At 43.1% G+C, this 12,811-nt stretch overlaps 1 protein-coding gene across 2 annotated transcripts in view; it reads left to right on the top strand.

The window, feature by feature from the left end:
• The window catches only part of pard3ba (par-3 family cell polarity regulator beta a), a 124,098-nt gene that overhangs the window by 66,379 nt on the left and 44,908 nt on the right, over positions 1 to 12,811 (top strand). For both annotated transcript variants that reach the window (XM_053869492.1, XM_053869493.1), the window contains 2 exons: positions 5,619 to 5,834; positions 6,472 to 6,670. In XM_053869492.1, the coding sequence (XP_053725467.1) occupies positions 5,619 to 5,834; positions 6,472 to 6,670 (415 nt within the window). The remainder of the gene's footprint in view (positions 1 to 5,618; positions 5,835 to 6,471; positions 6,671 to 12,811) is intronic.

The raw sequence follows: 12,811 nt of genomic DNA, 5'->3' as shown, positions 1-12,811 counted from the left end.
TTGTTCACGTTGTGGAATCTGTATCACATCACTATTATTAATAAATGTAGTACCCAGGCTAAGCAACATCTCAATGATCGGTAGAGGAAACACACACCAAAAAAAAAAGGAAAATTGTGCTGCCTTGATTTGAATCCAACAGTCAGTAACTCCACTTGTTGCCCCGGACTGCAAATGTTCTGCACGTCATTCCTAACCTCAACTCCTCCATTTTCAAAATCCCCACGAGTGTTTTAACCGTGCTCCCTCCCCTTGCTCCACCTCTATGATTTTCCTGGAACTTGTGATCAGCGGCAGTAACCCCAGCGGCCTGCCATAAATAAAGCGATCCATTTCAGCTCGGCAGCAATCCTCCCTTCTTATCCTCATCCTCTGCTCTCTCCACGTCAGGGCTAATGTGTATTGACAGGGCTTTTGCGTGTTTTTCATTTCTGCTGAGGCGGTATATTTGCTTGGCTTCCTGCACTGGGCCCCTCCCTCACTAAATGGCCTCAGTGTTTCTTTATGGGCTTTGACATATTTCATTAGATGGATGGTCTTAAGAGGCCTTCTTTAATCTGGCTAAAACCCCTTTTCTCCCTGCATCCAACTCTCCATCCTCCAACTCAGTCCCTCTTTCCATCACTTACTTGAGACTTGCCCCTCCCTCCCTCTCCTCCCACCCTCCTGATTTTGCCGTTTCTTTCTTCAATAGAGCTTTTAGTTTCTCTTTCATCTTCACTTTCATTCTTTCCCATTCGCCTTCCTCCTGATTATTCCATCTCTTGCTCTCTGTCGCCAGGCTCATCTCCATTTTTAGACTTCCTCAATGCTGAACCATCGCCTCTCTTCCTCCCCTCACATCCAATTCTCTCCCACTTTGATTCCTTCTCTATATAGTTGATCCTATTTTATTCACCCTTTGCCATTTTCCTCAGACCCTGTTTTCTTCTCTCCATCATCTGCTGCTGTATCTGTTCCAGTTGCTGTTATTATGCAGAGGCTTTTTAAGGCTCTGCATCATGTGTGCGAGAGGGTTGGTATGCTTTTGGGTTTAGGGGCCATAAGGTGTACATTTTTGATACAAATGTGATGGAAAAGACTTCACCCTCTGCTCCCCTTTCTATCACCGCCAAAACATCTCATTCTACAGCTGATTACACTATAACCTTGGGGTGCAAACGTCTGCAGCCCCAAGATAACTCTCACAGTCCTTGTACTGGATTTATGCACTGCAGTGCAATGAATGAAATTTATTAATTCATGTATTTTGCTAAAATAATCCAACTAGCAATAGCCAATTCATGACATCACTCTCCCAGGCAGAGATGAGAATCTCCCATCCAGTGCATAACACAACAGAAACTAACTCACACAGCAACTAGCTGGTTCCACTGTTTATGGCTGGATTTTGAGACGCAGAGTCAAAACATGTCAATATACACTACGTACATTAATATGGAACAAATGTTTTGTTTGACTCCGAAGTCATCAATAACACAACATGTCCAATCTCTGTTCGGACTATGTGATCCAGAAAAGTCAATAGTGTTCTATTATTATCAAGCAGAAGGGAAACCAGAAGAGACTGTGACCTCCCCCATTGACTGTGACCCTTTGAACCGTATTAAAAAAAAAAAAAACTTCATATAAATGCATAGAAAATATAATAGGTATTTTTACACTTCACATGGAACCTTTAAAATTTAAAGTGCCATTGAGGATATGCCAGAATCTGTGTTTCCATTCTCAACTATTTTTTTAAACATCAAAATGTTCTGTGCATCCAGAACTTTGCATCATGCCAATTTGTATTTATTTCACCTTCATGTCTTATCCCTTTCATTCCCTCGTTCCCCTGATGGCAGGATTGCTTTTTCCTCACAAGCTTACAGCTAACCCTGCAGCGAGCCACCAGGGCCATTTCTTCACACATCTTTCAGTCCTGCTTGTTTCTTCTCACGACAAAACCAGCCGGCGTCCTGCCAGCGCTCAAGCTATGGCTTTGTTTTCACTCTTTGTTTGGCTGCTGCGCCTTCGCCTCGCCTCTGGTCCTTCCTTGTTTCCCTCCTCCCTTCATCAGGTCTCTGAATCTGGCTTGTCATTGTTGATTTAAGATGAAAGCAACATTGCAAACATGATGCATCATTTTGTGTGTACACAATCCATCTGGGGGCGTGGTACTTCTCCTGCAGAGACGATGTACAACTGGTATTTTCTGAATTGGAGTTCAGCAACAATGGACCACATTTTCTTTCTTATTCCGGAATGCTCTGTAAAACCAACAGGCGGGAAACTAGCTAACTGTTAGTGATGTTGGCTTGATTCCATCAGCACTTAACCCCTTTTATCAATGAAATATTCAACTTTGATGTCTGTTTCAAGGGGCTGGAGCTTGAAAACCGTTAGAAGGTACATTGATATATCTCCTGATTGAGCAGCCTTATTGCTCTTTCCATCACCATTCACATCACAAAAGTGAGTTGTTTTCTTGGCTCGACATTTACAAGTGGCGCGTGTCCCACTGTCATCAGAAGTCTGGCACCAGTGCCCAGAGGTAAGCAGTAATTAAGGAATGGCCTTTAAAGTCCCCTGCGGTTATTAAAGCCATTGGTCTCGCTGGAAGCTTAATACATATCCCGCCATATGTCCCCACAGTGCCGTACATCTTGACGGCCTTGCACAGTCTGAGCAGCACGACTCTCTACATCTGACTCGTCATTCCAATTTAGATGAGTGATGTGGCGCAAGCTAATCACCAACCAGGTATTTTATCGGAGTATTTTGATTAGCCATGCATTGAACTGGATTTGCATTGGCTGGCTTGTCATCGCCATCGTGCATAAAATGACCAGATCAGATCTGGCATGAATGTGGGTCAGAAGAGATCTGTGGTAGCCCTCAAAAACTGTGCCACCTCAAGATACTTCCAAAGCTTCTTGTGGATTGTCCTCTTACAAAGTGAGAATGTCTTGGAGGTTGTGTTGTGCAACATTTTGCAATGTACCTGGCAAATGCATTACTTAAGTGCCAGTGTTTTACTGATCAGTTTTAAGAGGTATCTCAGTAAGGAGTAAGGAGGATGTGGTCAAGTCAAAAGTCGACTTTAATAGCGTCTAAACCTTAACCTCACTCCAAGATTTATTGAGATAAGATTGCATTGAGCCTGTGGATCTCCATAGGTTTCACCAACATGTATTAATTATTTGCAGTTCATTTGCAAAGCTTCTATTGAGAAGCATTGAGAGCCACGGACTTTTACGGGTGACTTGTGTGTCCATGTGCATGTTATGTGGTCTTATGAGGGCGTAGATCTCATTTACTGGCCTCCAGAACCACAGCTCCTGCTTTTATTGGTCAGTCTTGTGATTGGATTTAAGATGGTGTGTGAGTGTGTGTGTGTGTGTGTGTGGGGTCTTGGTAGCCCATTAAAAAACAATGGCCACGAGCAACAGGAGTGTTTCCTTGGCAACTCGCCATTTCACTCCTCCCTCAAACTCATCACCCCCAGCAGTTCTGGTGGAGTGGGCACTTTCTTGTAACCGTGGTAACCTTTCAAACAATATGTAGCAAAGTGGCTCACAGTGGAGCTCGCAGTGGTCTAGCTGATAGGTGAGTGTTGGAACCATGGTGGGCAATCTCTAGTCAATGCTTTTGTTAAATGTGTGGCTGTCAAATAATAAAATTGATGTTTGAAAAATGCACAATATATTTATTAATTCATTGATTTATTTGATTATTTATACACTATAATATCTAATCATTTATCTATGTATTATCATTTCTCGTACCTCATAAGCAAGAGTTTAAGAACTGTTTCTTCCAAACAGCTTGACAGAAATTGTTTTCTGTTTTGCTTAAAGTTTGATACAAATAAAATAGTTTGACTAAAATGTTGAATAAAAATTTGCTGAACTTCTCCCTCGTCGCCACATGCTAATGATTAGATTAAAAACCAGCAATGCAGCAAACGTGGGTGTCACAGCTGTGAAGGACATCGTCCCGGCCTGTTTGTCAGATCCCTACATCAGATCCTTTGGAGCATCTGCTGGCACAGCGGGCAGCGATATGTGATAAACACTGATTTCACCCTCCGCTGGATCGAGTTGGCCACGATAGCCACATCTCATCCATCCTATTAAACCCTCATTATTCATTTAGCTGCCACCGTTACCACCTGACTTGCATGGAATGAGGGCCCGGCCTGATTCACAAACTCACCTGAGCTGCTTTTACTTTTTTAGGTGGTCAAGGAGTTTCCTATCTGGCGTTTTCGTGGGTGTTAACTTGAATTAAAAAAAAAAAGTTGTTTTTAATTCTCACACACACACACACACACACACACACACACACACACACACACACACACACGCACGCACACAGAGTTTGTCTGCAGCAGTGCTCCAGTAAGGAGCTTAATTCTATCAGACTGTGAGCTGGACAGCTGTAATTACATTTGTGACACAAATCCTGCCTCTCAAATTGAGCGTTTTATTCCTGAGCGCTCCCCCCTCTCTATTTATAACCCCTTATTCTCCATAAATCCCACTTCCTCTCAGAAAGTCAATTTGGGACTTAAAAGGGAAGCGAGACTCCTACCAACTATTCCTATTTCTCACTCTCTTTAGTTTCCCTGTTTTTTTTAGCTCTATTTCAACACTTTGAAGCTCTTGAAATGACAAAGAAATTTCTAAGCAGTGACTATTGAGAAAGTTTTGAATGGAAAAAGAAACAGTTTGGGGACTGAAAACTTCAATGGTGTCCAAACTTGACTTGTTACAATTTTCCCACAGCTGCAGATCCTCCGGAACTCCTGGCCTTGACTTTTCCCACTTCCGTCTCGTCCTCTCTGCTGAATCGGTTGAGACCTCTGTGGCTTTCCTGCTAATTTCCTTTCCTTCTCTTCGTCTCACAATTCCAGTATTGTATGATGACAGTTTTAGGACTCCACTTCCTCCTCCATCATGCATAAGACTGTCACTTCCATGTCCCTGCTTCTCACCTGGAGCATTGTGCTTTGTTGTACTTTCTTATATGCTGTATTTTGAGGTCACGTGAACCTTTTTTTTTTTTAATGAAAAACGTATTTGTACCCTAAGGCTGTCAAGTCATGTTGCATGTGTTACTTCAAGAATTTGAATTAGACCTATAGAGCCTTTGTATAACCATTGATGGCTTTTTCATCGTCATTTCCATCCAGATACTTCCCATCCCAAATATACTGCCATTAGAGGTAGACATCTTTGACATGATTGATGTCGTGTTTATCACACCAAAACGTTCAAGGCTCAAGATCCAAGCCTCTGCAGCTTTATTAAAATCACCATTGCAGCCAAACGTATAATAAAACATCCTCTCCGAAGGGTCATAAATCTGAGGTTTGTTGTTGAGGAATATCCTCACACAACCCGTATTTAAAACTGATCTGACGCTCAATTGAATCACATGGTGCATTAAGATCTTGAAATTTTAATGCAAATGTCTTCTTGTAAATAATAGCACAAGCTTAATGTGTCTGTAGGGGCTAAGAGCTTGTGGCGTAGAAGAGTAAGCAGGCTTCACCCACTTCATCATCCAGGCCAATTGTTTTTCTCCTGTTTATCTCTTCAGCTCATTCTACTTTGCTCTGCTTCCAACAGATCGCTCTGCTGGTGAGACACTAGGTCCGACTCTGGGCCTGTGGAAGTCAAGCTCCCTAGAGAGCCTCCAAACGGCCATGTCAGAGGCCCAGCAGAGTCGGGTTCAGACCCATGTGCCGTTTCACCGGCCGCGCCCGCATATGGTCCGTGGCCGAGGATGTAACCAGAGCTTCCGCATTGCCATCGACAAGTCCTACGACGGACCCTCTGAAGACGGTGAGCTTAGAACTCAGGAAGTTCTCAACAGTAGATGTTGACAAGACAGAGCAAGCGTGTGTCACGTCACTGTTGCTATGATGAAGACATCCTTCTTTTACTTTGTTTTTTCTCGGTTTACCAGAATCCCTCAGGCTCTTCCTCACTCTCTGGCCCTGGATCAGAGCCGGAGACGTGCCAGGGGACTGTGCTTAGTTTAAGTACCCTAATGAAATGCTCCGTGATTTTATCCACTCAGCAGTTCTGAAAGAACAACTTTGCAACTTACAGCAGCATATTTCAAATATTTAGTGTGGGGCATTTTTTTGGAGAAATCTGTTGAAAGTGTATGTGATCTGTCAGATAAGTTTTCAATTGAGGTTAGATTAAGGGGTCAACTATTGCAAATTGCTTCAGCTTTCATGATAGTATCCAGTAGGTTGTAGAGTCCAGGATTACCGGTGCAAGTAAAGGATTGGATTTTAGTTACTCATTGATTGGGAAAAATGGAAAAAAAACATGTTTTTAGGAGCTTCTAGATGATGAGGTAACAATGTCATGAAAGAGGATGTAATGGCTCTATGTAAAATGAACAGCTGGGAACAGTGTTTGTGTCCTTCTCAACTTTGCCTGCCTCTCATCCTTGTGACCCTCATAGATGATGACATGTCAGAGCAAAGCTCTGGTCATGAAACAGCAGCTAGCAGCTCCTCACGCCAGGGTCTTGATGAAGACAATGGCCCGAAGAAGAAAGTCAAAGGGAAGAAGAAGGACAAAAAGCTGAAGGGAAAGAAGAAATCGGACGATCCTGGAGAAGACCTGGAGAAGAAGACCAAAAAGAAGTTTGGAATTTTGAGGTAGGACATTCTTCGATAATATTGCTATGCTGTGGTTAGATATAGATTCCTGAGGCATTTGTTTTCTTCATAAATGTATTTCTATTGAATCTGGACCTCCAATTGCCACTGACTAACAAGACACAGGAAATAAAATGGTGTGACTCTAGTCTCTTTCTACTATAAATGAAAAAGGTTGCTTGTCTCTCAAGAAGGATGCAAACGAAGTGCAAGAGGTTAATGAGGCATGAGGTTTTCACGACTCAGGAACAGGAGGTTTTCTCCCCGAGCAACAAGAGAACTGATTACTTTCCTGTTGAAGTCTTTACTTTTGACTTCAACTCTGTTAAAATGTTTAAACAAAACGGTGTCAGTGGAAGATTTGGTCCTAACAATACTGCATATAAGAAAGAACAGCAAAGCACAATGTTGCAGATGAGAGGCAGGGACCCAGAAGTGAGAGTCTCATGCGTAGAGGAGGAAGTGGAGTTCTAAAACTGTCGTCATATAATCCTACATTTTTGAGTGAGATCAGCATCGACATATTTTATATTTCTATTAATTGTATGTTTTTGCAGCCTCTGACTTTTATATGCAAAATAAAATCCGGAAACAAAAGATTCATCAGATTTAGTGCACCATGTGATCTGGTTCCATTACTGTCAGTACGGACAGTAATACATCCTAGGTGACCATTTCTCAGGACCATTACAGGGTGCTGGATTATTAGAGCTGAGCACCAAAGTCTCAGTAATGGAGGGTGTCCATTATCGCAGAGCACGGGTGGAGTACACAGATCTGGTGCCTTCCCAAACTGCTCTCCCCTACCATCAATGTGTTGCTGTTGTGATTGTGGTGGTCCAATCCTTATCAATTGGCAGTGACACGGTGTGGTCAGTGTATCAGCGCACTTCCAACACTGGAGATTCAATTAGGCTGTCAGGAGAGATAGTGCGTGCTGAGCATGAGCCTACAGATGGCTGATAAAGAATCCAATCGGCCGCAATGTCATGGGCAGTAATGGAAGAGATGTTCACACTGTTAATCCAACAGTGGGGAGAAGGGTAGGACGAAGGACGAATGCACTCTCAGAAATACAGATGTGATGTCTAAGGAAGGCTGCCCATGTGACTGTGCGTCTATTAATTGAAGTTCACATGCTGTCTTTCCCGCTCGAATCTCACCCATGTGAATGGGCTGCAGAGCCAACACAGCCGACAGCAGTGCAGCCGGTAAAATGTATTGCTTGTTTCCTTATTAAATTTTGAGATTGATGACGTTATTAAATCAAGAGAGCACAGTGAGGCAAAACAAATGCTGCTGTTTTGAATACAATATATTATTTGTAGAGTCATGTCGAGGCGATTTAAAATGAGCTGAACTAATGTCACATGACCCTTGTCTGTGAGAAACGACAGTCAGATTGCAGATTGGACAGTGGTCTTTTGGCACAGGATAGCAGTCTGCATTGGCACCTTATTAGATTGTTTACTGCCTGTCCCCCTCCTTCACTAGCCCACTTCTGAATTCAATGGTGCATCCCAGGAATCCCTCAAGAATTTCGCTGTTGGTGGAAGAATGGCACGTACAGTACCAGATGAGTAGAAGAAGAGAAGATGAGTAGGTGCTCTGTATGCCAAGGCAGATACGACTTCACACAACAACTGGACAACTCAAGGGGGCGCTGTCATAAGATTGCAGTACTTGTAGTCTGCAAAAGACTTTGGGTGGGCAGCTTATATGTTACTCCAGTCCTTTTGTGGGTTTCCTCCACAACAAGTGCCTCAGTGTGTCCAATGGTGAGAGTCCATGTGAGTGGTTGTGTGTTGATGCGTGCCTTAAGGATGCTTTCACTCTACGGGTTCTGTCTCGAGACTCTTTTGGCTCAGAAGTCCGAGATGTGAACACAAGCGAGTCGGGTTTTGGCCGTGGACCTGATCCCGGTTGGAGACCAGCCCTTTGTCTCGGGGAAACTCGGGTGGTGAGCTTCTCGGCAACTTGACGCTAGATGCTGGAAACTACGTATAAATGAACTGGCAGAGTATCCCTTGCTCTTGGCCTAAAGTTGCTGGGACAAACCCCAGCCCCTCGCAGCCTTACGATGAGTGAATGAATGGTAGAAAACATGCCTGACAACCTGGCCCCCATGGCGACAGTTGAAGCACGTTTGACACCGTATCTAAGAGAACTGTTGAAATCAAATCGGTATAGTCACCTGTCCAAAGAAACTTTAAATACCTTCAACTTTGAAACCACTGCAAGTTAGTTTTTACACATTTGAGATTGCAAAAAAGGCAGCAATGCTATTTTAGCAACTTTGCCAAGAGACACAACACTGACAATATATGCTGTCACTGTTCCTGACTGACCTTTTTATCTTTGCCGTTGCCTGTTTTGGAAGACGCCATCCGTGCATGCTTAATTGACCACCACAGTCCAGGAAGTGTCTGAACCAGCTGAGATCTTTTGCCTGCCTCTCCGTGCTCCTTTGATGCCACAAAAGAACCTCTCATTGCTAAAAGCCTCCAGATCATAGCAGCGTACATGAGACGTCCTTTCTACCCGTCTCTCTCCGTCTCTCTTACTGGCCTTTATCTGGCCACTTGATTGTTATTGAACTTGAAATATGACTTAATTAGCTGCAGCATTGTGCGCTTCAATCTAATTACCACACTCAAATGTTATTTTACTCCAATAGCAGCATTAGGAAAAGGGCAAATGATAAACACATGACCCCAATTTACCTGTGCTGTGGAAAAGTGTGCAGCAGCAGCACAATTGTTTCAAAGTGTCCCTGTCCTTTCAGCGTGTGTAAATATTTGCTTTTGCTGCACCAATAATAGTGTTGTTTTTGGCCAGCGTGCATAATATGACCCCTGCATGTTGCATGTTTACAGTGGCGGCTACATTTGTTTTTCCAGTAAATGGTGACAAACGGATAATAACAGCCCAATACTGCTGAATGTGAGGAAACTGTGGATACACCTTATCCACTTTAAAGGAAATCTGATGTGGGTTATGGTTTGTTGCTATATATTCTACAAATAATAGCTCTTCTTATGGAGTCAGTTTTGTTCTTTCATCCATTCATGCATCAATTTTGACAAACTCACACAGGGTCGGGTCTTTCTTGCAGTATTCTGAAAGACGTCCGGACTTGCCTCACACTAACACAATTCCACACTGCAGAACACATGGAGGATTCTAACAGTTACCAAAAGTGAGAAGCCTTGTTTTAGCTTCACTGCACTGACCCCCTGTCCCTCTGATTTTATTGATAATTTTTAAAACCCACTTTCAACTGAACCCCAAATACATTCGATACATTATGAAATTTGAAACTCCCTGCAACTCTATTTCCTGAGAGGACATTTTGGGAGGGCAAATTTTGCCAAGAGTGCCAGACATCCCACCAATAACAGCACTCTTGTGATCTTCTACCGCAAGATTTTGCCCAAAAACAAATGTGTTTGTTTCCCCAGGACACACTGACGCCTCTGTAGCTAAAAGCCTGGCTCATTTAAATTTCAAAAAGACTTGTTTGCCCGTAGAAATCTTTCTAAATGTATGTGTAGTTCTGCTTTTCGTAATTTGGTATTCAGCCACATTCATGTTAATGTACAAGACCATGTGTAGTCATGTTACCGTCTTCTCCCTATGCGTAGTAGCATGATGGTTTGACTCCAAAAAGAAAAAAAAATCATTTCAAGTTTCTACAGTGTCCTTATTTGATCTGTGGAAGTATGTCTATTTGTTTTTTTCATCTCTTGAGTTAAATGGCGTCAGATGTGCTTCTATTGCCACCTGAAAACCTTCTTCTGCCTCTGAACGTGAAATAAAACAGGACAAATGGGAGCATCCTTCAGACCCTCCATGACTTTTCTGTATTCAGCTGGCAGCATCCAAGTTGTAGCCTGGAATTTAGCCTCAGGGTGTGTGGCACCAACAAACCCAAGAGAGCCTCATGAGTGTCAAAGCCTGAATAGAGCTTGAGCATTACCTGGTCACAGCCGTCAGTTTGATGTTAACTGAGACGCTGAATACAATTTCAATCAATTGGGAAGGCCTCTGTGAAACTGCCATTTCCTAGTTGATTTTGGCATTAGTTCCATTCTTAGTTCCAATCTCTATAGATAGAAGCCAGTCTTGTTCTGTCGGAAGTGTGATGCATTGATTTAAGTTCATGTAGGTCAGGTTTGAAGGATGTTAGTCAACAGCCATTTCATTGAAGTCTGTGACACCCAACGCGCTTCAGATTTTTACCACATGCATTTTTCTGTTATTATATGTATCAACTGTTGTTTGTGTCACAGATTAGCTGTCCAACCAGCGCTAGCAGGCGATGACACATCTGGTCTGTGCCTCTTTTGTGTCAGTCGGTAACGATCAGCGTTCCACTGTCACTATCGGCATACGACCCACTGTGGCAGTGCATGCCCGCCCCTCTGTCAAAAGGAGACACATGAAAGCTGTCGTCTTGATCCTCTATTTACAAATCCACACATGATACATCCACTCCCCCGCTCCTGTGAGCGGGGAGCTAAAGAAATCCGACAGTGAAGCAAGCCAATTAGTCCTCTCCGTTCCGCTCTTATCCTATCGCCGAGCAGCAGGATGTGCTGGGTTGAAAGTTAGTCACTGGTGGGCTGAATCTGCACTGCAGAGCCTTGTTGTCAGACTGGTGGAATCGTGGGAAGATCTCTGATGACTTGTGACTGGCATGAAGCACGACTGGTGTCAGTGTAGAACAAGAATCAAATCATGACAACAACCGCACTGAACATTGCCACCACATTATGTGTCGTCTCTGAATATCTAATATAAAAGTCTTTTGAAGTGTACTAATCAACAGGCTGGGGGTTGCATGTTATCATTTTGCATTATTGGAGACTTTCATTTTAGATTTCACAGCACTCTTGCTTTGGACAACTCCCCACGTTGGAGACAGGAATTTAAAATGTATTTTCATGAAAAATTTTTCGCTTTATTTGTTCACACTCTCATGTGCTGTTCCACTTTTTTGGAGACAGGAGTTTTTAATTTATTTTAATGAAAAATGTTTTGCTTTTTGTTCACACTCTGATGTGCTGTGCCACATTTGCCTTTCATGACGTGTTCTGTCACCCTACCCTAGATATAACCTCAATATACTGTAGGGGTGAATGTACAGTATGCTGTTTGACCGTCCTGTGAGCTGCAGTGTTGTGACCATGCAGTGCTTGTTTTCATATATGTATAAACTAAGAAGTCATGCCAGGGGTGAAGGGGAAAATTGGGGAAGACAAATATTGACCCACTTGTTATGATGAAACTGTGTACAACCACTTCCTTTTGCGTCCTTATTTTTTCCCAATTTTTTGCCCCCTGAAGTCAGTTGCCCCAGGCATTAACTTGGGTCTGTGTTCTTCCTACTGCTCTCACAAAATACTTCATTAATATTTCACCAAGGGCTTGGTTGCTCTTCCTCACACGCTGATGTTTTCTCAATCAGAAAGCATTTACTGACACAGAAATTGTCCAGAGCATTTGTCATCTGGGAATCTGTGTTCACAAAAACGTGAATATTGCAGTTGTTTGTTGTGTTTCTATAAGGCTTTTTTTCATGCCTCGGATTCTTAAATGATTATATCCGTTTTCTGTGCTGAATACAGGGAAAAATTCCAGGGTGTTCCACTGCCAGATGCGAGCCATTGACTGGCTGGGAAAAGGTTAAACTTTTGGATGCTTTGGTCCTTCCCTCGTCCTTTGAGCAAAAGCACTTGACCTTTCTCTGTCTGGAAGTCACAGGCCATGCTCTGTGTATGTTTTTTGTGGCAGATAACTGAGTTGCACAAGGAAGAAATCAAGTGTGTGTGTGTTTTTTTGCATGTGTGTGTCATTAGCAAAGCTGAAATGACAAAGGAAGCCCATCCATCACACATGGCATGAAGATGACTTCAGAGCGCATGAACAGGATTGGAGGTGTAATAGCTTCCTGGCGCCTTGTGAGTTCAGTGTTTCGGTTCCAGAAGATCAAATGCTAATCGGTCGCGACTGTTTCCTGTGGCCACATGAATACCTTTAATTGGCCAGTGAGTGATGACCACTCGGTGGCTGAGACGTCTTGTCCATACCAATGTGCCTCTTCCTCAAAGCCTCTGTCCCTCCGGGTGCATTCAAATG

Source organism: Synchiropus splendidus, chromosome 1, assembly GCF_027744825.2.
Source record: "Synchiropus splendidus isolate RoL2022-P1 chromosome 1, RoL_Sspl_1.0, whole genome shotgun sequence".
NCBI lineage: Eukaryota > Metazoa > Chordata > Actinopteri > Syngnathiformes > Callionymidae > Synchiropus > Synchiropus splendidus.
The sequence above is the reverse complement of the archived record's forward strand: the minus strand, read 5'-3'. Positions and strand labels throughout refer to the sequence as shown.